This window comes from Trichomycterus rosablanca, chromosome 19, assembly GCF_030014385.1.
Source record: "Trichomycterus rosablanca isolate fTriRos1 chromosome 19, fTriRos1.hap1, whole genome shotgun sequence".
Taxonomy (NCBI): domain Eukaryota; kingdom Metazoa; phylum Chordata; class Actinopteri; order Siluriformes; family Trichomycteridae; genus Trichomycterus; species Trichomycterus rosablanca.
Window position 1 is genome coordinate 20,410,370 of NC_086006.1, and position 26,677 is coordinate 20,437,046.

At 40.6% G+C, this 26,677-nt stretch overlaps 2 protein-coding genes across 3 annotated transcripts in view; both read right to left on the reverse strand.

Annotated features, from left to right (window-relative positions):
* Positions 1-7,805, reverse strand: part of bcl2l1 (BCL2 like 1) — a 36,436-nt gene extending 28,631 nt beyond the window's left edge. Inside the window, exons 1-2 of the mRNA XM_063014931.1 lie at positions 7,708-7,805; positions 1,626-2,435 (exon numbers count right to left, since the gene is read on the reverse strand). Coding sequence (XP_062871001.1) covers positions 1,626-2,210 — 585 coding nt within the window. The 5' untranslated portion in view covers positions 2,211-2,435; positions 7,708-7,805. The remainder of the gene's footprint in view (positions 1-1,625; positions 2,436-7,707) is intronic.
* Positions 7,806-14,841: 7,036 nt separating this feature from the next.
* Positions 14,842-26,677, reverse strand: part of arfgef2 (ADP-ribosylation factor guanine nucleotide-exchange factor 2 (brefeldin A-inhibited)) — a 34,195-nt gene continuing 22,359 nt past the window's right edge. For both annotated transcript variants that reach the window (XM_063015886.1, XM_063015885.1), the window contains exons 32-39: positions 26,325-26,463; positions 25,092-25,149; positions 24,767-24,881; positions 22,738-22,877; positions 21,703-21,880; positions 21,203-21,341; positions 20,293-20,410; positions 14,842-17,122 (exon numbers count right to left, since the gene is read on the reverse strand). In XM_063015886.1, the coding sequence (XP_062871956.1) occupies positions 16,958-17,122; positions 20,293-20,410; positions 21,203-21,341; positions 21,703-21,880; positions 22,738-22,877; positions 24,767-24,881; positions 25,092-25,149; positions 26,325-26,463 (1,052 nt within the window). In that variant the 3' untranslated portion in view covers positions 14,842-16,957. The remainder of the gene's footprint in view (positions 17,123-20,292; positions 20,411-21,202; positions 21,342-21,702; positions 21,881-22,737; positions 22,878-24,766; positions 24,882-25,091; positions 25,150-26,324; positions 26,464-26,677) is intronic.

Genomic DNA, 26,677 nt, shown 5'->3' on the forward strand with positions numbered 1-26,677 from the left:
TGACTTTTTTAAATTCAGAAGAGGAAAACAGAAGGGATAATTGAGAGTTGGACTAATTGTTTTAATATTAAAGATGCAGTATGTAACTTCGGCTAAAGGCACCTAGGTGGTGCAGCGGTGACCCCTAAATATGTGCAAGCAGCCAAAAAATGAATAAATAAATAATGTAACAGGTTAAAATGTAAAGAGTTGTTTGTATTAAACTCCTGTTAGCTGAGGTGAAACAAATTCTTAGTACTGTTGCATCGTCCCCACACCTCTAGTTGAATACCACATTTTGTTAATTTTCTAGGTAAAGAAAGGTAACATACTCTACAGGGAACAAACTTTATCACAACATAAAATTACACTTACAAAACCATTTTCACATGCCACCAATCCCCAAAAATATGCTAAATTTAGCAAATATAGTCTCAGCGGAGTGTTAGTCATATCAGAAATAGATGTAAAAATTTACCCAATATATCAACTATGTAAAATATAAAATTTTATTTTAATTATCTATTAATCATCCACTGGGTGCTCAGGTAGCACGCTGGTCTTTTTTCACTAGCCCAACACTGCTGAGATCTGGGTTTAAATCTCAGAGCTGCTATCAACCGGACGGGCATCTTATACAGACATGACTGGCTAATAATAATTATGTCTGAGAAAGGAGGGGATGGTCAAAGCTCTGGAATGGATAGGCACCATGTCCAGGAAACCCTGGTGGAGCCGGACCCAAGCAGGATAAAGTGGTTGATGAAAATGGAATGAAATATTCATCCACTAGGATGATCTTCCATTAGTGGCAAAGTATGTGGACTGCAGTACATTTCTCAGTCTTTGTTTTTACCTTGAAAGTGCAATTGTGGGCTGTGTGTGGTATTGCTCTCTGTCTTATTGCTGCCACTTGCTGAAATCTAAATGAGAATATTTCTAAAATGCCTCATGTTCATTATGTTTACTTTTTTCCCCTAGAATTTTCATTGCTCTAGTTGTTTTCTTAATGGATTAGGATGGAAAGAGCAAGTTTGGGGCAAGAAAGACAAGTTTAAAGCTTATAATGGTGGGCACAAGCTCAAAAAAGCTGTGTAGGATTAATTTGACTGTTGTGAGTGGTGTAAAGCCAATTCAAATGTAGCCACCGCTAATGGCAAGAATGTGAGAGGGTAAAAACGGGAATGACCAAACAATTCGACTTTATTATTTAGGGTAACTTGACAGTGCAAGTTTTTACTACCAATTTAGTAATGCAAAAAAAACACAAAACATCTATATACAGCAAATTCGTCAAGGTGGTAACTAGAGATGGGACGATCGATCGGCTATGAATCGGTATCGGCCGATTTTTAATCAAAATATGCTATCGGCAATCGGCCGATATTTCCTAAATGTAGCCGATCCGATCGTGTGATATATAAAAGATCACGTTAAGTTAACAGCTCAGTGGATTGATCCAGACTTCGGAATCGGCTATCGGCCGATCGCCCTGAAAGGAGATCGGAGATCGAAATCGGTGCCAAAAACCCTGATTGGTACATCTCTAGTAGTAACTATAACTTTAAGATTACATGAACAAAATAAGTGTTTCTTATTAGAGAGGGTTTGTTCTAGCATGGTGGATAGCCAAGCACTTTACTCACCCATCCGCCATGTTCTTGGATCCAGGGCTGGATGTGGCTGTCCAAGTATACGGTCATCCACTCTGCAATACGTGCCACAAGCGGACTCATTTCTTTCTCCACACACTCGACACAGAGGGCGCCTCCGAAAGCAAACAAGCCTACGATCCGACCCCAGTTGATGCCGTCTCGGAACACCTCGTCCATCACGCTGGCGAAGCTCTGGTACGCCGTGGCTGGTGTGATATGCAGCTGCGACGATAGGTCACTAAAGGCGTGCGAGTAGCGCAGCTCAAACTCGTTGGCCGAGTCTCGCAGCGCTATCTTCACAGCATCCAGTCCCCCGGTGCCGTTCACCTGCCTCTGCGCGGTCGCTGTCGGAGAGTGTGGAGGGCTTCCGGCTGAACCCGTGCCGTTTACGGAGCCGTTAACGACTGCAGTCTGTGTCACCGATTCGGCTGCTGCCTCTGCATTTCCCTCCTCCACCTGACCCCCTTCCGTCCCATTTGTGTCTTCCGTTAGTTCGATGTGGTGGCAGGGATAGTTTTTCTGGGTGAGTCTATCCTTTATGAAGTACACAACCAGTTCTCTGTTAGAGTTAGACATAGTTGAGTGCGGTTCTGCCTTTATTTCGTGCTGGCTTACACGGCGTGTGCTTGACTGTGGCTGCAAACAGCACACGAGTGCTTGCGTGTCGTCTCAGTCTTGTGAGGACGCTGGCGCTCTCATCACGGATCTTAAAGCAGGCTGACCTCTGATCTTCATTGATTTCCTTTTGCTTGCTATCCAGCGTAAACAAGTCCAATCAAGGATGATGAAAGGGCTCAAGCGCTGTGGTCAAAAAACAGTGAAATTAAAAATACATAGATTAGTGAAAGTACCCACTTTGTCCCTCTTGTGTCTAAGCACAGGGAAATTAAACACTTGGGTTTTTTTAAATACAAGAAGTTTAGTCAGGGAATTTAAAACCCTGCCAACCACCACTGTTACTATCTAAATTGTTTATAAAATGTAAATAATGTAGCAGCATAGTTTTCCAGCACACTATATATATTATTGCATAATATCATGATTAAGACACTCCAGATTCAAACCTCGGCAGTAGAGTATTTTACTGCTGTGCCATCTGGTTTGTCGGCCTGTCAGGCATATACACAGACATCATTGGCTTTGTTTTGGGGGCGGGGATGGATGAACAGCCTAGCCACTGGGAGGTGCAACATGGAGGGCTGCATCAGTAAGGGTACCTGGCATGAAGACTGTGCTAAGTTTGATCCGCTGTTGTGACTCCTAATTCAGGGCCAGCAGAAAACAGTCATGATTAAGACTGTAGTGAGTTTGTGTGGGGGCAATGGTAAGAGCCACACTGCTGGTACCAGCAATGTCTCAGTTCCAAAGGTTTGAATCCTAAACAAAAAAATACATTAACACAGCAGCATACTCTTTATTATTTTAAGGTTAAGAGGTGTTGACTATTGTGATAGATCTTGCTAGTAGTTGTTAATTAAAAACTAACTATACATTAGATAAATTGTTCATATTATCAAAGCAACCATAGACAAATAGCTGAACATAAACCAGCTTTCTGTTACACCAATATCTGTACCAGAACCTTTTGCTGGATAGTCCTCTCACTGTTTCTATGCTTGGTAAATCAGTTACACACTGGTGTCATGTTTGTTGTTTCTTTTCTGTCATACTTTCCCTGTGTTAACGTGCTCACAGAAAAAAACCTTATTTAAAAGAAAGCATAGCGTGTGACTTTAGTTACTGATTTAATCAAAACAGAGATATCTACATGATAAAATTTAGATTTTTCAGACATTACAGTGAGTACTAACATGAATCTAAAATACAAAGTATTTTAACGCACATTACTATAAATGCATTGCCTTTTATTCACCTGCTTTTAGCTGATATAGTTGCTGTAAGGATGTCAGTATCAGCTCTATCAGTATCACATAAAAACTGGACTTGAATATCCCTAGTGATTATTATAAGTGAAAAGTAAGAAATAGTATCAGAAACAGCTGTCAGCATTAACATATTCCTTATTTTATTGTCTGTAAAAGAATTGTCTTGTATTCCTAAAGTTTGCTGCACAGGCTCCAGACTAATCACAACCTAATCAGGATTAAGATGTCACTAAAGATAAAAGAATAAAAAGTGTGTAGTCAATAGTTTCTTAGTGAATTCTAAACTTATTGCAGTCTGAATTGCCAAAAATGACAATAACAGGTGGAATAAATAAAAATATGGTCAAATCAAATAGCACTTCACCAGTAGTTTTATTATTACCATGACATGACATTTCAAGTATGTGACTTTACAACTATGTATCATGATCAGTGCTAAGTATTGTGATTCATATTTCTGTCATAGCAGCCAACCCTACTGGAACACACTTTCTATACCAGGATTAAAACTTTTAGATGAGTAACTGTGTAAGTGGACATTGTTTTGTGGCAAGCTTTTTTCTTAATTGGGTGAGATATTCAAAGCAGCAGATGGTGGTGTCTCAACACCTGCTTCTCCCCCTTTCTCTAGGACTGGAGCACAGCAACATCTACACTAACCTAGAATTTAAGCAGCAAACGATGAATAGCCAGCGTGATTAGAATCACAATATTTCTCTTAGTAAACAAAGCAGTGAATGAATAGAAAGACAACACAGCCAGGACATATGGATTTGTGATCGAGCAGTACGTGTGCTGATGCCAGATTTAATAACTCGTGTATGATCCTGTATAAAAACGATGACAGACAGCTTGGATTAATGGCATTCGTAAAGCGTAAAGCCTAAAGCGATCAGGGAACAGACGCGTGGTAAACGCTGATCTGAACAATGAATAATAAAGCAAAAGCTGCGTGAACACGGGGATGAAAACACGTGGCGACCCACAGCAGCGTGGCTGTGTCTGTACACTGCAGTGCTCAGTTCCATCAGGTTCCAACCAGAAATCAGAGCTGACTAGTCATCGAGGCGACAGATCAGATCAGACCAGACCAGACCGGGTCGGAATACCAATTCAGGCGAAATCTGATGCTGCGTGTTTTGTCACGTAAACGAATGGAATGCACTGGGAATGTGAACAGCCAAAAGAAGCGTGTCACGTGTTAAAAAAGCCACATTAAACCCAACACACCCATGACAAGCAGTTCGGGTTAGAAATTAACTTAATCACAGTCTATCATAAGCAACAGTGCACCTCTACTTTGGACATTGGACATCACTTTAAGGTATGTCTGCCGTAAACAACACACATGACAACCAGGCGCACCGAAGTTAAAGAGCAATCAGCTTACCCTGACGGATCTGTGTCGTGTTTTTAGGCTTCAGACTCCCTGAAGACGAACTATATCCTCTGTAGGTAACATCTGTATTGAGATCTCTGTGTTTATGATCACACTTAGTGTCTAGAATCTACAGTTATGTGTGAGAAAACAGGAGGAATGAGCCAGAATGTAACCCCGCCCCCTCTCTCCCACGCGGTGACACGGCCCCGCCCACCTTATTACGTAACTAAGAAGCCTCCCTGAGTGTAGCGCTGGTCAGGACTGGATCCTCTCTCTGCTCCCTGTGCTCTCAGCCGCAATGCTTTGTTGTTTCATCACGTACAGTTTCAGTCGGAAACGTTTAACATCACCTTACAAGGTATTAGGGTGATGTATATAGAATCAAATAATATTCAACAATAAGTCTCAGTAAACAGAAAACGAGTATTTATTAATACAAGCTCTTTGATGAGAAACAATTTGGAGTCGAAATGAAAACATCTTCTCATAAATGATGTTCACATGCACCATTATTCAATCTCCAGTCTCAGTACTTTGTGGAACATCCCTTTGCCCCGATAACCTCTAATAAGCGATTTCGGTATGTGCCGACAAGCTTCTGACCCCTCTTGGGGCCGCTCAGGTGGCGCAGCGGTAAAAAGACACGCTGCAACCAGAGCTGGATTCTGAGTACATCGTATCGAATCCAGCTCTGCCTCACCGGTTCGAGGCCGAGTGGCTGTATGAGCAACGATTGGCCGGTTGCTCAGTTGGGGGGGCGGGACAAAGAAACGGATTTGGGTCTCTGTTTTATTAGGATTATAACGTCATGTTTTTTACACTTTGGTTACATTCATGACAGGAACGCTAGTCACTCATTACACAAGGTTCATCAGATCGCAAGGTTATATCGAGCACAGTCATGGACAATTTAGTATCTCCAGTTAACCTGACTGCATGTCTTTGGACTGTGGGAGGAAACCGGAGCTCCCGGAGGAAACCCACGCAGACACGGGGAGAACATGCAAACTCCGCACAGAGAGGACCCGGACCGCCCCACCTGGGGATCGAACCCAGGACCTTCTTGCCGTGAGGCGACGGTGCTACCCACCTAGCCACCGTGCCGCCCGGGTCTATCTCTGTCAGAATGCGATTACGACCTCTGCCGGCTGATTAGAGGTGCCTGCACAGAGATGAGGAAGAGTGCCCTTAGGGTGTGTCTCTCCGCATGCAACGCTAGGTGGCACAACACTCATCAATGTGTGGGTGGCAAAAATGCATCCGGCTGCTGCCCATGTTTCAGAGGGGATGTGGGTTAGCTTCGATCTCCTCGGTCAGGGCAGGGTTCGGCATAGACAGAGAGGAAGTACGATGCAAATTGAACAATTGGATACGCTTAAAAAAAAAAAAAAAAATAAAAAAAGCTTCTGACCCCTCTTTTGTTGAATCTTCTTCATGCAAAAGCTTTCAACTCACTGAGCAACTGCTTTCTTTAAATCCCACCAAAGATTTTCTATGAGAAGGCAGAGAAAGCCACTTCAGGATATTCCAGGACTGCCCTGAACCGAGCTTTGGTTAACTTGGCAATGTCTTGGGACCACTATCTTCCTGGAAGGTCCAATTATCTCCAAGGTTCAATTTCACCACAGACAGTATATTACATAACATATTTCATGGTCCATATGGTCAAACAGTTCCAGTATTGACTCATCACTACATGGAACTTTGTTCCAGAAATCCTTTTGGCATATTCCAAGACAAGTTCGGAAGTTACACACAATACTCCCAACGGTGTCACCAGGAATGTTCAGCATCTTGGAAATTCTACCCATTGTTATTATTAGTTATTTTCAGCCTTTGTGACAGCACTTAGTTTTCACCATGGTTGCAACACATCTCTGGTTGGTGTTCATCCAATACATCACAAGTGAAGCACAACTGAAGTACTGTACATTAAAGGTGCTTTTAAAATGCCAGCTACAAACATTGGTATGCAGACTGACTAAAAGTTGTCAAACCGGATAGCGACAACCCATTTTCGCCTGGTTTCTGCATGAAAACCAAGTGCTACTTAGTGGAGGCTTGACTCAAAGGCACACAGCAATGTTCAGCTTTAGCACTATTGGTTTATTGAAATGTAACCTTTAAAGAGCTGGCCAAGATTTTACCAGAAGTACATCAGTGCCGCATGTGCGTGTGTGTATATAAAGTACAAGTATAAAATAAGTATAATGACATTTCTAACACCATTTCTAACACAGTTTATTTTACCCCCTAATCACCAATGTACACTTTTTTTCTTGAAAAGTAAGAGAAAACTGAAGTGTTTACCATGCCAGTCACACTGCCACACTTAAAAAAGTTAAAACATGAAATGTATGCTCCAAATGTGTAAAAATAGATTTTTATTGTATGTGCTTTGTGGGTCCCCCCCAATTCATAATGGGTGTCTTTTTGTACATCCTGACCTGAAGAGAATCTGTCCTGTATATAGATGTATGTACACAACTCTTAATAACAAACTGCCTCTTGACTTTTGAAATAAAATGTTTCCAAACAGAAGCCATGATAAATTCCAGCTTTGTGAAATTTACAACATACCGTTTTGGTGAGACTGGGTCATAGAAGTGCTTATTCACTTCTGAAATTAAATTCCTGACTGTACATTTAACCATCTTGTGAGTAACCTGTGACCACTGTTCTAATTGCTGAGGATGTTTGTCATGCATGACATAACTTGTCATTACTTGAGACTTGACTTCTCTTCCAGTTTTTTTAAACTAATGTACTAGCAGTTTAAACACATACTGTTTGAATACAATCTCACCTATCTGTAGTCGGGAGCAGACTTCTTTTACATATGTTATAATCCCCAGCCCCTGTTTTTGTGTGAGATCTTCTATCTATGGTGATTTTTGTTATATTTAAACAATGCATTATTTAAAAAATAATAAAATCACAGGTTACTGAGACCTATTAAAAACTAGTTAATGTAAGATAATCTAAAGTAATTCATACATTCTCTTACTTTTACATATAAACACATGATTTCATCTTAATTTATTCTTAATTTGGGCTTTTCACCTGACGTTCACAGTTATTTATTTACATTAAATTAGCTGGTGAATGTCGATTGCTCCATTAAAAAGAAACAGTATTTGAAATGCAGTGCATAATTTCCCTGTTAATATATCCGACACATGTTAAGTTATCCATGCAGGTTATTACTCATTTAAAATCTATAAAGTTCCCATATTTTTAATGTATGTGGATTGTATTTACCTATATTCTGTATTACACTCGTAAAGTTGCATACGATTTTCTCATTGATTATAGTCTTGATTTGTTTTTATTTAATTATTTGCTCAATTATGAACATAATTAAACAATATAATTATGCACGAATCTTTTCCTGGCCTTTATTAAATTTGTATATGGTGCAAATTGAGTTATTAAAATGCATAAAAGTAGTTCTAGCACATGCAAGTTAATGCTGCACTGACACGGTTATATAATTATCCACATTTTACATACCAATCAATCAACATTACCAGCTATCTAATTTTATATCCTGCCTGCAGCAACTTTCTACACACGAATAATGGAGTTCACGCCTCCATAAAGAAAACATTCTAGCATTTAAATAAAACATTAAATAAAACATGAAATAAAGTGAGTTAGAAGCAGACCTAAGAGAAGATAAACAGACGCCTCTTGGTCATTTAAATTACAGCCCCTGCTTTTCCTGTGCAGCCCAGCAAGCTAAACTACGTCACTCCAGCTAGCCAGCATTCCTAACGCAGGCTAACAGCGGCTCAGACTGAACAAGTCCGAATTAATGCTTGAAAACACATTATTACTGGGTTACACACATATTTGCAAAGCGTGCTACTTACTCAGATAATTAAGGGGCATAAATATTGAAGTCCTACATTATCGACAAATATAACAGGTCTCCATTCAGAGTCCGACTGTAAATCCGACATTTCTGGTGCAGCTAAGTAACGCCCGTACCAAAATCCACAAAGCTAGGCTAACTAACTAGCATAACCTATGTAGCTTGCTTGAGAGGCAAAACTAATCCCGCCTCCTGTGCAACGACTGATGAATCGAATAACTACAAAGAAAGCCGCCCACTATATTGTCCAATCAGCCGGCTGAGGATGTAGAGCTGGACGGAAAACGGGTGCGAATCATTTGCAACTGCACCGTGATTTGCATTCTGTCTGTATTCAGTGAATCATATTAGTTGGCTCGGCTCATTAATAGGAGTCGGCTCCTTCGGTCACTAAACGACACTTTGTACTATACGCAGTATTGATCTGTCTTAAAGTTAAAGACAGCGTAGAAGCAGGTAGAGTGGGTAGCGTGGGTCTTAAATACATGGATTCAATACACAACTTCATTGTTGTTTGTTTACATGTTGTTCGTGTGTCCTTTGGGTTTGTCACACCTCCCAGAAACATACAGAAGGTAAATTGGCTGCTCTAATTTGCCCCTCGGTGTGAGTGAGTGAGTTTGTGTTGTCCTGCTATGGATTGGTCCCCTGTCCAGGGTGTATTCTGGCCTAGTTATCATTGTTTGGTAAACTAGCATCGGTATTTGGTAACTATTGGTCACTATAAGTCACTTTGGATGAAAGAGTGTGCCGTATGATGTAAATGTGTGTTGCATTTAAGCCCTTAGACAGCATTGTACAGAAGACTGTCATGCTACTGTAATGACTAAAAACACATGGGTTTGGGAGTACTTAGGAAAAACATTGTTATTGAACTCAGTCCACCGCTGCATCAGGGCATGCAACCTGAAACCTTGCTTAACAGTTCTAAAGTAATTCTTTGCAAAAGTTCTCTGGGCTTGAGCTCATTTCCAATGGACAGAAATACATGGGAAATATGACCTGTGGTCAGAAGAGTCCACATTTCTCTTCACAATGCCAGAGAGTAAAAGTGCCATACACTATTAATAGTAAAAAGTACAAAATTAACAACTGTCATGGTATGGATGTGCACCATGGGGACTTGAATATGTTGACGCCAAGGTGTGTATTGGGGATTTTAGATAGATAGATAGATAGAATAGATAGATAGATAGATAGATAGATAGATAGATAGATAGATAGATAGATAGATAGATAGATAGATAGATAGATAGATAGATAGATAGATAGATAGATAGATAGATAGATAGATAGATAGATAGATAGATAGATCACTTTTTTTAATCCCAAAGGGAAAGTCAAGTATTACAACAGCTCAAGGTACATCAGAAAATTTAGACTGACATGGTGCCATAAAAAAACAAATTTTTTAATGGAAGTTCAAAGTTATTTTTAGCAAGACAATACCAGACCTCTGTCTGCACACGCTAAAACAACAAAACTTTTTAACTGCAGAGTGTGTGTGCTTGAATGACCTGCCTGCAGTCCAGATTTGTTACCTGTTAAAATATATAGCATCAGATAAATGCCAACACGTTAAGTAGCTGAAGTCTTCTATCAAGCAAGAATGGACAAAAAACTCCACTTGCAAAACTGTGACAATTAGTAAAAAGTGTAATTAATATAGGAATGGTGATGTAACAGTTGTAAACATGACTCTGTCCCAACATGTTTGATATTCTGTAGAGATAGATAGCTGTGTGGTGAAAATAAAATAAAAAATAAACAAAAACAGTAGATTATGAAAATCTGTCCTTGGTGTGCCCTGATCTGACTGCCTGATTTATCAATTAATTAAGTGAATTGCAGATAATCTATAAATCTGTACTGCAGTTTCTAGACGCATATTCCATTCCATTCCATTCTTAATGCCTTAAACCTAGGCCTAAATTTAAACAGGGTGTGCATACTGTGTTGTTAGATGCTTATAACATGAGACGGACCATGGCACTTAGGCCTCTTATATCAATGCATATGTAAAGTCATACCTATTGTCCCAATCATTTAATACCATACTTTAGCAGACTCCATCAACAGTAACATCTATGCAAATAAACAATATTAATGACAGTTTTTTTATTAATTGAAAGCAATTTTAGCACAGCAGGCACATTAGTATAAGGGCCTGTGAGACCCCAATTACACTGTCAGCTTAAAATACACTATATGGACAAAAGTATTGGGACACCCTTCTAATTAATGAATTCAGGTGTTTTGGCCACCACCATTGCTAACAGGTGTAATAAATAAATTATATAAAGAAAATTATATATTACCAACTTTAAAGCAACAGTTTAGGAAAGGCTCAGCATTTGTGCTCTGGGCACACAGCAAGGTCTATAGACATGAGGAAAAGCTCAGGCCCACTGAACTGCTTTGGAATTAACTGGCAGTTGTAGCCTAGTGGTTAAGACACTAAACTAGTAATCAAAAGGTCGCTGGTTCAAGCCCCACCACTGCCAGGTTGCCACTGTTGGGCCCTTGAGCAAGGTCCCTAACTCTCAATTGTTCAGATAATACATCAATTGAGACTTTCCTGACCTATATCATTGCCCAGTCGTACAAATTTGCTTTACATTAAATGGACATAAATTCCCACAGACATACTTTAAAGTATTGTGAGAAGCCTTCTCAGAACAGTGGCTGTTGCTATAGCTGAAACGATCACACAGAGGTCATACCTCACACCAAGTAAAAGAGCCAAATGGCTCTTCAATGCACGCTGATTCAAAGAGTCTATCAAGAGACTCTTTGAATCAGCTCGAATCCGAGGTGCAAGCGCCTGCTATCGACGCATGCGCAGATGCACCTTGCCTTTTTCATGCGGCAGAAAATCTCAGTCCCAAACGTATGCAACATGTAAGCATGAGGTTGTGTTTGAGTAATGATGCTTTATAAATTAGCAACACTCGATGATTAACAGTCACATTTTATTATAATTACTCAGCCCTCTAGGGTAAAGTCAGTAGATTAGTGTACTCACTGTGACTTTGCTAAACCACCAACATACACCTACTCATTTACTAGTGTGTTTAACCATGTCTGTGAAGAAACCGGTTCACTTTTAAAACAGAGGAATTTCATGTGGTTTATATAAACCTGATGAGTCAATTCACATGAAAAATTATTCCTGAAAGCACCATGGTAACCTTTATTACCCCAAAAACAATCTGGCACAGTTCTGTTGATCATTACTGTATTTAAAGACACACTAGTACACAGTAAGTTGTTAGCATCTTATGATCCTATGTTTGCATCTGCATTTTCCTTTTGATGTCTGAAGCTGAATTTTTACTCAATGTAGTTTTAATTTAAGTAGTTTGGGGAACGGAACAACCCATTAACCTCACCCGTCATCCAAATCCAGAATTGTAAACACAGTAAGCGGTAGTTTATAAGAGATTAATGAATGTTCCAGGATTTTTACAACCTACGAGAGGCAAAATATCAAAACAGCTCCATAAAAAATAATTTCCAAATATACCTAATAAGGATTAGGGCCTGCGTTTGCCTTTGTAAAAAGCTTTAATCCTTCTCTGAATGCTGAATAATCTCTGAATTATCTCAGGTCTGAATAATTTGAGGTGGGATGTTGAACTCATAAAAAGAAAGCAATCTATGACAGATGCAGGAGATGCTGTACCTCAGTCTGCATTTGAGAATCCCCCTAAACCTTTAAGTATCTAAAAACTGGTGATGGGAATAAATTTAAAAGGGGCTTGACATGTTATATATATCCGTAAAGGTGATCACTGGACCTAATGAGATTGTTCCACTAGATTGTTGCCCAAAGCTGTGTGAATATCTTTGCCGTTGACAGCAGACAGTGTGGGTTAAACATCCTTTATAAGATCATATTATACAAAGTCATTTCTCAGGGGTCCTGGTTTTGTTCTAACACAAAGTTATACAATTTTTTACACATCGTTCTTTGACATAAAGTCTCTGAACTGTAGAACATTCAGTGCCCCAATACATGACTCTCTTCTTAGAAAATTATTTATTTATGACACAGTTATGAGCCTAAAAACCTGAAATTCAGGCATCCACAATAGTTTCCTTGGAGCTGTGTTAGTTGTCAGAGCTCTTGTATAGCTAATATATGCTGGTGATTGGTGATTGACCTAATGGAACTTGTGCAGATGTTTATGTATTTTAAATGTAGTGTTTTCATTTTTCGTCTTTACAATCTGTATTGTCTATCCAATTTATCAAACTTAGTGTGTAGTTTTACACAGATTGAAGCATTACCTATTTAATATGTTTTGATTGTTAAGGATAATCACAGCTTGTTCATTCAGAACGATTCAGCTTAGAAAGAAAATGTTAGTAGTCAAGTCACTTTGACATGGCTGGGACCATGCAGGTTGTTGTAAACCACAAATATTATGAAGGAATTAAGGAATTATGTGCTGAGGTGGACGAATCCTTGCACGATCGACGGGGAACACAGGAATGCCATCTCTTCCACCAAGAGAACAGAGCCAGTCAGCTCCTCAATTCTGGCCACAGGTGTCTTACAGCAACATTTGTGCTCAAACTTACCACCTCTAGACCTGGCAGTGACAATCACAGCTTTGGGCAATTCCTTGCACCAAAGTTACAAAAAAGCTCAAGAAAGGCGCTAGGATGGCACGGAGGTCTACCATGCTAGCCCTGAGATTTGGGGTTCCAATCCCAGTGGTGCTATTGGCCCGGCCAGGCGTCTACATTGACATGATTGGCTATATCTGAGGGGAGGGGACTGGCTAAAGCCCTGCATTGGATTGGTGTCCTGTAGTAGTCCTGGTAGTTCTGCCTTGCGCCCAGTGTTTCACAGTGTGGCCAGAGCCTGACCAACATAAAGGGGTTAATAAAGATGAAAAATAAAATGAAAGATCAAAGGGATATCATGCAGCAGATGGACTTACATTTGAACCTGTTGGAACAAGAACCAGTTTAAACATGAACATTAATTTTACTTATCAAAAAACAGATCACACCACATTCTGTGCATTGAATTCTTTATTTTACAAGTAAACTTTACACTTTGCTTTGCTTCTTAATGGATATATATTTATATTTACCATATTTAAGGATCATAGGATCAAAGTAGACATTTATAGTTGCAAGGAAAGGAATGGTTTCAGAAAATATTTAAATGCACTTCATAGAATTAATTACAGCTGCATAGAAACACATTCGGTGCTTCTTATGCTCTGCTTCTCCAGACTCCATACTGGTATACTTTAGTATGAATGTGTCCACATTATACAGTGTACGTTACCTTTGTTACTGGTTTTACTTGGTGGTGGTATGGAAACACTGGCTGTAAGAAAACGAGGCAAGCTGCAGCGATCATTTAGCAATAGGAGGGCGCTCAGGTGATGGTGGGTACAGAATGATAATAAATTTATCTGCTACATTTAGTCTATAGAGGAAAAAACTGCAGTTATTCTGCATTCCATTCAACATTATTCCCATTTTATTTATCTTGTACAGGTTAAATGAATAGTTTCAGCTCCAGGCAGGGAACAGTTTGTACTATTGAGAAGGGGAATGTCCTAATAAGGACATTAGATGAAACCAGCAAGAGTGTTTTTGTGAGAAGCATGTTGCTTTCCAGGCTATTGTTAGTCAAATGCTGGGCCAACTTGATTTCCCTGTAAACGCCTAATCTATATAAATATATTCCTCAAAACATGAAAGGTCAGTTAAATATTTACCGATTTACTAAATGTAACACAACTTAATAGGTCCTAAAACCAAATCTGCACTTTTGTGCTACAATAATGTTGTATGTTAAAGTGCTAATGGCATAAATGTGAATGTAATTAGTGGACTCATTCAGGAACAGCACGTGCTGCCAAACGAGAAATATATGTATTTGTTCTAGCATTTTATATAAATCAGTTTAAGAGCAGGAGGAGAGTGTTTGCAAAGGCAGATATTTAATTTCATATATATTTTATACCGAATTTGTCCAAAGGATGCGAAAGACTGTAATATTTGCTTTAAAAACAGATAGAAATGATCAAATGGCTGTTTTGCTGTTTATTCACATTTCCTAACAATATTGGAACATTGTTTTTGCTGTGTGCCACATGGAACACATAGAAAGAAATCTAGGTTGGCATGGGTGCAAAAATAAAAACCATAAACATGAACAGAGCTCACATCATGCAAAGGTAGCATGTGTAAACACAACATAGCTATTAACTCCAAAACTCAAATATTGTAGCATCAGAAATAAAACTATGGGAGGAGATGCAACCTGATCCTAGAGATTGATATGGAGTTTGATCTTGGCAGATTTCAAAGCAAGGGCTTAGAGTATTCTAAGCTCGATCTATTTTCAAATCTATGTGCTGCTGTTTACACTGGTGACGATGTACATGTGTGCGCCAGTGAAGCGATGTGTTTAATTTTAGATTGAATAAAGAGGGAAATAATAAATAGGCATTTTATTAGCCACCAGTTCTATCTGGAATATCATGTTTCACCAAAAATACAAAGAAGTCACACAGGTCACCGACACATTAAAGCAGCAAAGACTGGAATGATCAGATGAAGCTTTGAGCTGGTTAAAATAACATTATTGACTACTATTTTGATGGTATTACTTTACAGCAGTGCAGCATTTTACTAGCCTTGGATCGTGTTTAGTTAAGACATTTTGTTTAAAAAACGAAATGATAGCCTGCCGATGAAGGACTGGACTAGTAAGCAGAATGTTGCTGGTTCAAACCCCACCATTGGCAGGTTGCCACTGTTGGGCCCTTGTGCAAGACCCTTAACCCTCAATTGCTTAGACTGTATACTGTAAGTCGCTTTGGATAAAAGCATCTGCTACATGTCGAAAATGTAATGTACTGTAATGTAAGTGAGAAAGCTGGAAAGAAACTAGGTTTTCTAGTTAAATCCCAATAAGGGGCTGCTAGAGGAAATAAAGAGTTAAATTTTTTCTTTGCGGTGTTGACCTCTAAAGAGGCAGGGGCAGTATGTCACGATTTGGAATTGAATAGTAGACAAGCAGTACTTATGGTTGTTTTTTTATTTACAGGGGTTAGAAAACTATAGAAAAGTTGGAGACTAATTTAGAACTTTCCACTGCATTTATCAAGCTTGCAGAACCAGAAGTATTCCCAAAGAGCCAGAAGTTTATTGGGAAGTCATAGCTTAATTGCTACCAACCACAGTGAATCTGGTAAAATCTTCCAGTCTCATCCAATCCTACCCACTTCAATAAGTTTCTGGAGTAACCGACCAAGCACAAAGCACACAATACTCAACTAAAGTGACCAGCTTGGAGGACACAATGGCATAAGGTTTAACAGCAGCCATGCACTTTGGGTAATTGTTTCTTCTTATTGTTATTTAGTCATGTTTTGAAGATGTGCATAGGTGTAGTCGATGGAAATATGGGTTTATGTTTATTGGCCAACGTTCTGATTATTTGTGAAGCAGACTGAGATCTTTAACCCAGAGGGTTACAAACACATGGCTTGCATGGACGAACAGAGTTATTAAATAGCTACAGCAGCACCAAAACCTGAAGTTTTAAGGTTCTTTGCCATAATTCCTGATAGAGGTTTTATTAAATTTCAATGACTCACTATCAACACAAATGCCTTGTGTATAATCTAGGTATAATAGGATATTTCATTTTTTTGAATGCTCCTTTAGCAGTATTCAGTTGGATATCACTGTTTCTTCACTTATTAAAATGAGGACAATACAGTATATTTCTACAGATAAGACAACAAAAAAATAACCCAAAAGACAAATCAACTAACAATCAGAAACAGAATACACAACCATGTGTCAATAAATAATTATAATTATCATACTGTCCCCCACCTTTTATAGAAAAAAAGGATATGATTTGAATGAACCTCATTATCAGAAATTCAGCGTAGAGGAAAAGCTCTGCTGGCTCCCAGTGAGTGATGTTCTGTCCTGATGGTATATCGCAGGGTGAAAGTTCATGAGATTCTGGCATTGATTGCAGCTCAGGACAAACAGAACCTAGAGTAAGAAGTCTCAGCAACGGCTCCGACGGGTCCTGAATGTTCCTTCACGCCACACGAGTGCAAACACTTGAGTTTTCCTGCCTCCATCGCTCACGGCGTATTTCAGACGCAGACCCTGCCGCGCGTTACGAGGTTGGGGAGCGTGTGTGTGCCAGGTCAGGGGCGGCGATGTGGAAGACTGAGCCGATGCGCAGGAAGAAGCGACGTAGGACGGCCCGCAGTTCAGGGATGAGGTCAAACTGCATCATCTCGCACAGGTAGGGGTAGTAACATGAGGCGTGAGGTTTGAACTGGGGAACAAAGAAGCGTTGATCAGGAAATAAGAATACAGCACAGTCTGGACTGGCTTTTAAAACTGCTGTACAGCTCCCACTAGAGAACTTCGTCGAGTTTAACCTCTATGCCGCAGATGGCTGTACACCTAAGGTACACCTATGTTTGTCCAGTTATTGGACATTTTAAGAGCTACACCTACAATGTATTTGCATTTTGTGTACACCTACGACTGCTAACAGGCTATTTGTTTCTAATAAAGAGGCCAGTAAGTTTAAACAGTATCTAAAAATTCCTTACAACACTCCTGCACCTGATATACTAATGGCTGAATAACACAATCTACCATGACCTTTTCATGTTAGTATCACTGCAGTGTCGAGAATGGTCCACCACCATATAATATGTGATGGGTGGGTGTCCTATAAGGGTCATGTTTTATTGATGGACGGGGTGGAGGTAGTAAATTATACAGAGCAACAGAGTGGCTTCAGTCAGTAATGGCATACCCATAAAGTGCATCTACACAGTAGGTGAAGAACATAAAGAACATAAACTGGCCAGTAAGTTATAGATCATTTTAGAAAAAGGAGATGACTCCAAAGATGGGGAGGTGCAGAGGTGCAAAATATGGCAGCTGAAGTAGGCTGTGTCCCAAACTGCACACTGCAGTACTACACATCATATCTAATTAGTGCATTTTGTTTGGTATAGTTACACACTAAACAGCACATTGAACACAGTTTGGGATGCAACCAGGACATCACGTGGGTGTTCTGCCTGTTAATTATTTATTTACTTGCATGGCACCCCTACCCATCGAAAAACAACAAACAAAAAAACCTCAGATAACACAGGTCATTGGTCAAGTCCTGTTTTGCAAATAAGGAGAACATTTTGGTAAAGATACATGGCATCATTTGTTCATCATAAACTGTGCTGTGCTGCAGCATTCACAATAACTCTGGACAAGAAGGAAAAGTAAGTATCAATACATTGAAGCTAAAAGATGTCCAGTCACCCATGACAAATGAGAGTAAAAAAGACTCCAGTGCACCAGTTACTGCTGCGTTTACCTGAAGTAAAATCAATTAGAAATAAAGCACAAATGAGACACAGCATGATGTCAATGACAACAATTTTAAGTATGCTGAAAATTTTAAAACCTCAATGACAATCACATGACTTACTTGCTCACTCTACATGAGCAGTCCTGATGCGCTCGCTACAAGTTTAGTCATAACTCAAAAGAAAGCCTTGGGCAACTCCCCCAAACCAAATTAGACAATGAGAAACTGGAAAAAGCTGGTTTAAAATAGCACTCTAGGCACTACATGTACATTCTAAGCTTCCCTGTCTAACAGTCACTGCATGTGGGCCAGTGTTTTTCCACTGCACAGATACTGAGACACCTGGGCCCAGAAAACAAGTTTTAGTTCTACTGTATATACTTGATTATGACTAATCCGAACACAACGGGGTACATGGGGTGGGACAATGAGTTCTATTCACTGTTGATTGGACAACTGAACATATACATAGCTCATCACCAAATACAGACACACAAATATCAATAATGTTGATTATTATTGTTTTTAGAAGCTACAATGTTCAGGTTAAATATACCATACCAGTGCTGGCATACTACTGCTGAGTGTTCAAACCGACGTGGCTAGGAGTCCATACAAACGGCAGTGTGGGAAGGTGAGATGGAGTCTCTACTAGCGATCGCATATCGCAGGGACTGGTCCAGCCACTTTTACTGGTGTGTGTGTGAGTGAGGTGGGGTTGCGGTCACATGGAGCCTAGTGTGGCTCTCCATACGTGATACGGCTCTGTGTGGGAACCCAACACTGGCAGGTGATAAGAAGGGGCTGCAGACTGGTGACAGAGGGAGCGCATGGTGATTCGGCTCTCTTTGATATTTATTTATTATTTATTTATTTATTAGGATTTTACCGTCAAGTTTGGTTACATTTATGACAGAACAGGTAATTACTGCTTACGCAAGATTCATCAGGTCACAAGTTTAATGTGAAACACAGTCATGGACAATTTAGTATCTCCAATTCACCTCACTTGCACGTCTTTGGACTGTCGGAGGAAACCGGAGCTCCCGGAGGAAACCCATGCAGACACGGGGAGAACATGCAAACTCCACACAGAAAGGACCCAGACTGCCCCACCTGGGGATCAAACCCAGGACCTCCTTGCTGTGAGATGACAGTGCTACCCACTGAGCCACCGTGTCGCCTCCTTGATAAGATCAGGGGTTATGCAAGCAGAAATTGTAAATGACTATACTGGGAGAAAAAAAAACCCCAAAAAGATACAATATCAGTGCAAACATGATGTTAATGGTGTGCCTTTATGGAGGCAATTTACAGCAAATAAAGGGGGAGTGACCCTTGGTGACAAAGTTAAGTCTTACCCTGCATTCACATGATACACAGCAAAACCTGTGTTTGCACTGACTTGCTATTGTAACCTATGGAGTGAGGCGTGTCGCTTACCTCGCCCCTGTGCAAACGTTTCCGCTTTGGCGCTCTGTTTTTACAGCTCGTTGTAGCGCTCAAAGGTCAGTCTGATTCAACCTTGACCAACTGTGCCGCTATCCTCTTCAAAGTGCCGCCAATAAAACAAACCGAATCTCACTGTTTTACAAAACCCTGAACTGTAGGTTATTCAAATTGGTTCTTATTTGAATGTGCAGTGGCCAAACACTGGAAGAAAATATCAATACCTGATAGAAATCAAGCACCTTAAGGGATAATAACCTTTAGAATGAACATTTACCTAATATTTGTATTAGTCTTCACGTACAAGGTTGACCTTCAAGAGCAGCCAATGCAGACATTGTTTCCAGATAGGAGAAACAGAACTGGGAATACACGGCTGTTATCTTATCTCTAGCACCGTGTTAAGAGGGGAACACTGACAGCAGTCCTTCCTGCATGAGAGGTTTACCATTTACTCCTGAAGGGCAATATTCAAATTTGAGCTATCAGCAAGGAAATAACAACCCCATTAGCAAACCCATTACACTCGCCCACCTACGCAGCAGAGCAAGAGACAACCATTAAGGGGGTGGGACAGGCAGGAAGAGAATTGCAGTACAGAATTGGAGCAATTGAAAATATAGAAATGAAATCAAATGAGTTGAGTGTGTGTAAAGAGGTATAGTTACCTTCTCATCTGAAAGTCTGAGTGTTCTGGTAAGTAAGAGCAGAAGTAAGCTGGTCCAGGCCTCCCGGTGGCTCTCTGAGGTCAAGCTAATAAAGTAGGCCAAGGATTCGCTACACACACTATACAGGGGAAGGAAAACAAGCATGTTAGAGAATGCATTAGTAAAGAGTCAAATACAAAGAGACAAGTACAGCATTGACCTAAGTTAGGTTAGAAGATATCCTGCCACTGCTGAGATCTTGGGCTTAAACCTCATGGAAGTGCTATCGACCTGAGGGAAGGAATAGGAATGGCATCAAATGCATCGTGTTCGTACATCTGCACCCTCTGCTGCCTGATTGAACCACCAGCAAGCTATGATCTATAATGATGGATGATCTGAAGCGACCAGCGAATCTCTCTAAACGCAAGATTACACGCCAGAGCTCTACTTGGCCAGCTTGGTACTAGCGGCAAAATTCTGATGGGAGAGGGTGAACAAACAAACAAGCAAAGGACAGGTGCCCAGGTGGCGCAGTAGGATATTTCGCTAGTGCACCAGTGCTGCGATTTTGAGCTCCCCGGTTCGGATAGCTGCTCTGCTACCGGTCGGGTGGACGCCCTCTAGTGAGCACAATTGGCAGTGTCTGCAGGAGACAAAATTGGCTATCAGTCTGCTGGTTGCTGCTGCTGCTGCTGCTAATAGGGATTGGTGCCTGACTCTCAGTGCGCGATACAGATCTCCACATGAACCCGCCTGAAGCAGTTGGCTACTGCAAACGTGTTGTAGGGGGTATGTGTTGGTCATGGACCTGCTCTGTCAGAAGTGGAGGTCAGCACCAATAGAGAAAGTGAAATGCGATCGGGTAATTGGATATGACTAGACTAGGAGGAACATTAGGTAAAAAAATGCAAACGTTGCATAAACTCACACAAGCATGCGCGACTGGATGTCGGACCATGATCCCTGAAGCCGCTTGTCCGAGTACATACGGAATAGTATCCTCAGGCTGCAGGCCAAGCTGCTGGTCTCCTGCTTCAGCAGGTTGGGTTTGGATTTGCCCTTGAATCCTATAGGAACAGCAAGCAGGCAAAACATTACCAAGCATAAATACTGTAATACCACCTACGACTTGAACAGCAACCCCACACAACTGTGTTTTAGAAATATACACCAGTATATGCCTTTTTAAAGCATGCTTTAGTTGACGTCATAGAAACAGTTCATCTCATTAGTGGCGCTTTGAGAAAGTCAGCGGCAAACTGGGTCAAGTTCAATCCGATTGTGGTAGAAACCGTGGGTCAGCACGGCAAATCAGCACAGTGTGGTTTTGCTGAGTATCATGTGACTGCAGCCTAAGTGTATGCTTCTGGGTTTGAGTCTTAAGTCCTGATGCTACAATGCTCGACTGTTAGGTGGAGCCGTACATACCTGCCCTCCAGAGCGCTGTCCTCTGCTCGTTATTGGAGTTGAAGTCCTTGGCAAAGGTGTGTGACTCAAGCAGGCAGTCGAGCAGTTTGAAGAGGTGCTGAGGAGAGAGGTGCCTGTACATGCCCTGCTCTGACTCTGCCTGTGACTCGCCTTCCTTACTCTCCTCCAGTGCGTCTTTCTACACGGAGAGGACCAATCAGAAAATGACACTCACATTCAGGTGGGCTCTGCAGATGCTTTTTGTATTCATGCAGTGTCATAATATGCAACACCTGTATTATGTTTCATAGATATAGGTAGTATAGGTAGCAGACGCCTTTGTTAATAAACTTAAATAAGGTGCTCCTGAGCTTCTGTTAGTCCCCCTAAAAGCCTTTCAGTCCTGAGGGTCTTTTCTTGCATGCATAAAGGTAGCACGGTATACAATGGTATAGAACAGAAACACAGTCTCCTTCTATAAGAATGCATCTTCTAAATCCAATTGGCTCTAGTGTAGTGAAATTTGGAGCCACCGAGCAAGTATATTAAAATCAGAAACCATAACAAAGATTGAGTGTACTGATAAACAGTGCTGAGGATCAGCTTGGTTAACCTCAAACAGGAAACCAGCCAACAACAGGAGTCTGTGACAATAACACTGATATGTTTTATTTGTCTTTTTTCAGTACTGAGAGGACAACAAGAACCACATGAACTGCAGTTATTTTAATTCAATGTCTGTACTGAATTTGTTGTGTCCTAAAGAGTAAGTAAATTAGTACATATCACTACAAGTTTGATGACTGTTTAGTCCGTGGCATGTTGAGTGGTATGCAGACCATTATTCTTTCAAATAACTGCCCTTAATTTAGGGAAAGAAGCACAACAGCAACTTACATTCAAATATTGTGAACTGCATTGCCTGCAATTTATAGCACAAGTGTCGTTAAACTCACATCTTTCATCCAGCAACTTGAACGAAACATTAATGTGGAGATCTGTGCAAATATTCAATTTTTTTTCAGTCCTTAACTTACATACATACAGAATACATACCAGAGCTGCAGCCATGTTCTCAGCATCCTCCTTTTTGCTGGTGGCTGGGTAGAAGACGATATTGTCTATGGTCTGAATGAGCTCCAGTTGAACCACACACTTTATGAGCAGCCCTGCAAACAGCCTCTGGTCTGACAACCCTGTAACGCAAAGTGCATGAGTGCAAAGCATTAACTGCATGTTCAGCTCTGCACAAGTGGATCTGGAAATGATGTGGATGGGTGCTCGGGTTGCGCAGGGGTAAATTAAGCTAGCACACTAACGCTGGGATCCAGGGTTTGAATCCCCAGTGGTACAGTCAGCCGGTCGGCAATCTATGTACAGACATGATTGGCTATGCCTGAGGCAGGGGGTGGTCAAGGCCCCCACATTTTGTCCATGATTTTTATGCAACACAAACAATGCACCTTACTCTCTCTGCTATTACATTATATTATAATCTGGTCCCATTGTGGTTTACAAAATGTAACATGTTTATTTAATTATTATTATTTTTCTCCGTGACCCGTTTTTTCGACTTGCAACCCACCTAAGGGTCGTGACCCAGGGCTTAAAAAACCCTGTGATACTGCAATACACCCAGTGATTCTGAAGAAGCCAGACCAGGATGGAGCAGTGGTAAAACATGAAAATGATATTTTGCATCACGATTCAGTATAAAGGTAAAACTCTGCTTATCAGTTTATAATAATGACACTAATGTTGTCAGGAGGAGCTTTACTATACCAACTGCAGTTTTATTAATTATAATCAAGTTATAATATTAGTAAGTGCTTATAATAAACTGTTCACTACTGACTATACAACTCTAAATTCTATATTCTGAATGCTGAACTGGTTCTGCTTGGTGTTTATGTTCATCTCACTGTTCTACACCACTGCCACATTCACTGCATTAGGCTATTTCTTATAAAATAAAGTATAAAGACTTGTTGCTGTGAAACTCAGGGATGTGTTATATATTTTGATGTGATGCTATAAGCTTGTAGAATTTGCATTCCTACTAGGCATTATAGTCATTAGGCCTTAGGATGAGCAAGCTTTACCATTAGACTGATATTAATTAATGATTTTATCTTTGTCATGTGTAACTGTGTACAAATGCTCAAGCTATCTTATTAGATTTGCTGTCCTCTTTGGATCTAAAGCCCACACTGCGTCAGTGCCTTTTTTCCATTTCCTGTCCATGATTCAAACACCCCATGAAGAGAATGACCCAAAAAGTAGTACTGATAACATTAATGAGTCAGTGGAATTTTTGTAAGACAATATCAGTAGCATCATTCATCATGTAAATGATCATGATGACGACACTTTCACGAAATCACTCAGTGACCACTAATAAAGCAGGTTGATAAATGTGATCTCACCTCACATTAATGACTCATAAAATGTGGTCAGAGGTGGGTAGCACTTTTGCCTGACAGTGAGAAAGAGTTTGCATGCTCTCCCCGTGTCTGTGTGGGTTTCCTCCAGGTACTCAGCCCACAGTCCAAAGACATGTAGATTAGATTCTATCTGTTAACCAGGGTCCTTACACAGCGTTTGAAGACACCCACCCACATAGTCGGGTCATCCCGCCCTAGCAGACACGGTGGCCAGTTAGTATCTGCTGCAGGCACTGCAAATTACGCTCGCCAGATGGCACTCAGCCGACTGGTGGCAATGGCGAGTTTCTAACCGAGGAGTTCAGAATCTTGGCGCTGGTGTGCCGAAGGAATATCCGGCTGCACCACCGGGTGCCTAACAGAGCATTTTTGACAGTGCCAATTCTGCTCTTGGCAAGACTTCTACAGTTGTAAAAGGGTACTCAAAAATGCAAAACTAAAAGTTCAAAACAGATCTTTCCTCCTAATTAAAAAAAAATCAGATTCAGACTTGGCATGATAACCCTGCCTCCAATCCAACCTCATTCAACTGGAACACTTGACTCAAATTTGCTTTTGGAAAAGTTGATGATTCGCTGAGCTCATCTGGAAGAGGAAGTTGTTAAAAACAGCAGATATAAGGATATTAGAAGATGGCTTACGTGCATGGGGCTTTCCCCGCCAGGCTTCATCGCTGGCCGTAGACATCTGACTCTGTCCTCTCTCTGACAGCGTCCTTTCGAAGCTGCTCTGGGACTGAGAGTCCATCTCCACATCCTGTTTAATATTAAATGTTTAGTTTTAGGTAACTATGTAGGAAAACATAGCTTGTTGTATGTGACCTCTGTGTTAGAGAGGCTCAGCATTAAAAGTAAATACATGACAAGACTTTATTGCCACATGTCATTGGGCATCAACGTGCCATTCGATTTCAGATTATCTCTGTGTATCTGTGTGTGTGATATTTACTAATGTTAATCATCTCACCACGTGTTTTCCATCTCCCACCTCTTCTTCCTGCCCAGCCGGTCGCCATGTCAACAAGCTGTTAAGAAGACAATAATCATATCAGCTCAGTTCTTATTATTCAGTCCTAAGAATAATCTCAGCCTCCCTAAAACCAGCACTTAAGATGCAGTTGTTTTTCAAACCTTTTAAATCTCCAATCTTTATTGCAGTGTGAAATGCTAAAACCTATAGCATTTTTTATGATCTTTTTATGTTTTTTACCCCTTTTTATCTGGACCCCACAGCATCCAAGGAGGGGGTATATTCGCCTGACACACACTCACTCCAACGTGTGCGCAGTCCTACCAATCCCTTCGTATTTAACCATACTTTAATACGGAAAGCCACACCCCAATCTCTGCGCTCCTCTACTTTCTGTACTGGTGCCCTGGGCAACCAAGATCCTTACACAGCGTTGATAACCCCACCCTTTAGTCCGGTCTTTTCCCACCCTAACTGGAGGCCAATTTTGTCTGCTGCAGGCATTAACCAATTATGCCTGCTAGAGGATGGCCAGCTGAGATTCCTCAGAATCTCGGCACTGGTGTGCTAGCGGATTATCCCACTGCGCCACCTGGGCGCCCAAACCTATAGCCTTTATTATAATAAGTGTATTCGAAAATTAACAAGTGTGCAGATAAGTAACTACTATAATTTGCAAATTAAGCTAAACTGGGAACTTGATGACACTGACAAAAGCTTCTGGGTTAAAAGGTATGAATAAAAAATGTAGTACAGATTAAGAGGGTAAAATACATTAAAAGTAAAATACATTAAGAGGGAGTAAAGCCCCTGGGACATCAATTTTAAATGTAAATGGCACAAAAATATCCAAGTGATAGTAAAAGTGGGTTATTAATGGGATTCAGTTTGCAGGAACTAATGTTTCTTAAAAACAGTAAAATCATTGTACAAATTGTGGTCAAATGGCACTTAAGTGCAATCGCGCACAATCCATGCACACTTATTCTGATCGACCACCCCATAAATATGATCGTTCCTATCCTTATGAAAGTGGTCTCTTCCAGGATGAAAGTGGCCCTACCCACAAAGCACATAAAATAATTTATCCATGGTAAGAGGATCAATGCCGAAGGGTTGCTAATACTGTATTTTCCTTTAATTTGTCACATGTCTGTATGATCACTAATATAAGATGCTCTTTAGAAAACAAACAATCAAACAAACAAAGAGTGTGTTAATGAGTCATACGCATGAGGGCTGGTGGACTGGAAGATCTCAAGCATACAGGTGCATGTGATGTCCCACACTTCTGCACTGAACTTCTCTCCGTTCTGGATCACCAGGTTTTCCAAACAGTTGGTACCTGACCGCGCCAGCTGCTCGTTATCTGAGGACACGGAGAGAGTGGAATGTGTCAGAGTGACACTTTCAAACACACAGCCTTACTGGGAACATCTGGTTCATGCAATAATTTGGGCATGATTTTATGGATTTGGCATATGGAAAAAAACAGCTGCCTTCACAAAGCCCTGACCTCAACAACCCTAATGAAAACTTTGGGAACTTTTTTCATCAGCACCTGACCTGACAAACGCTCCAAA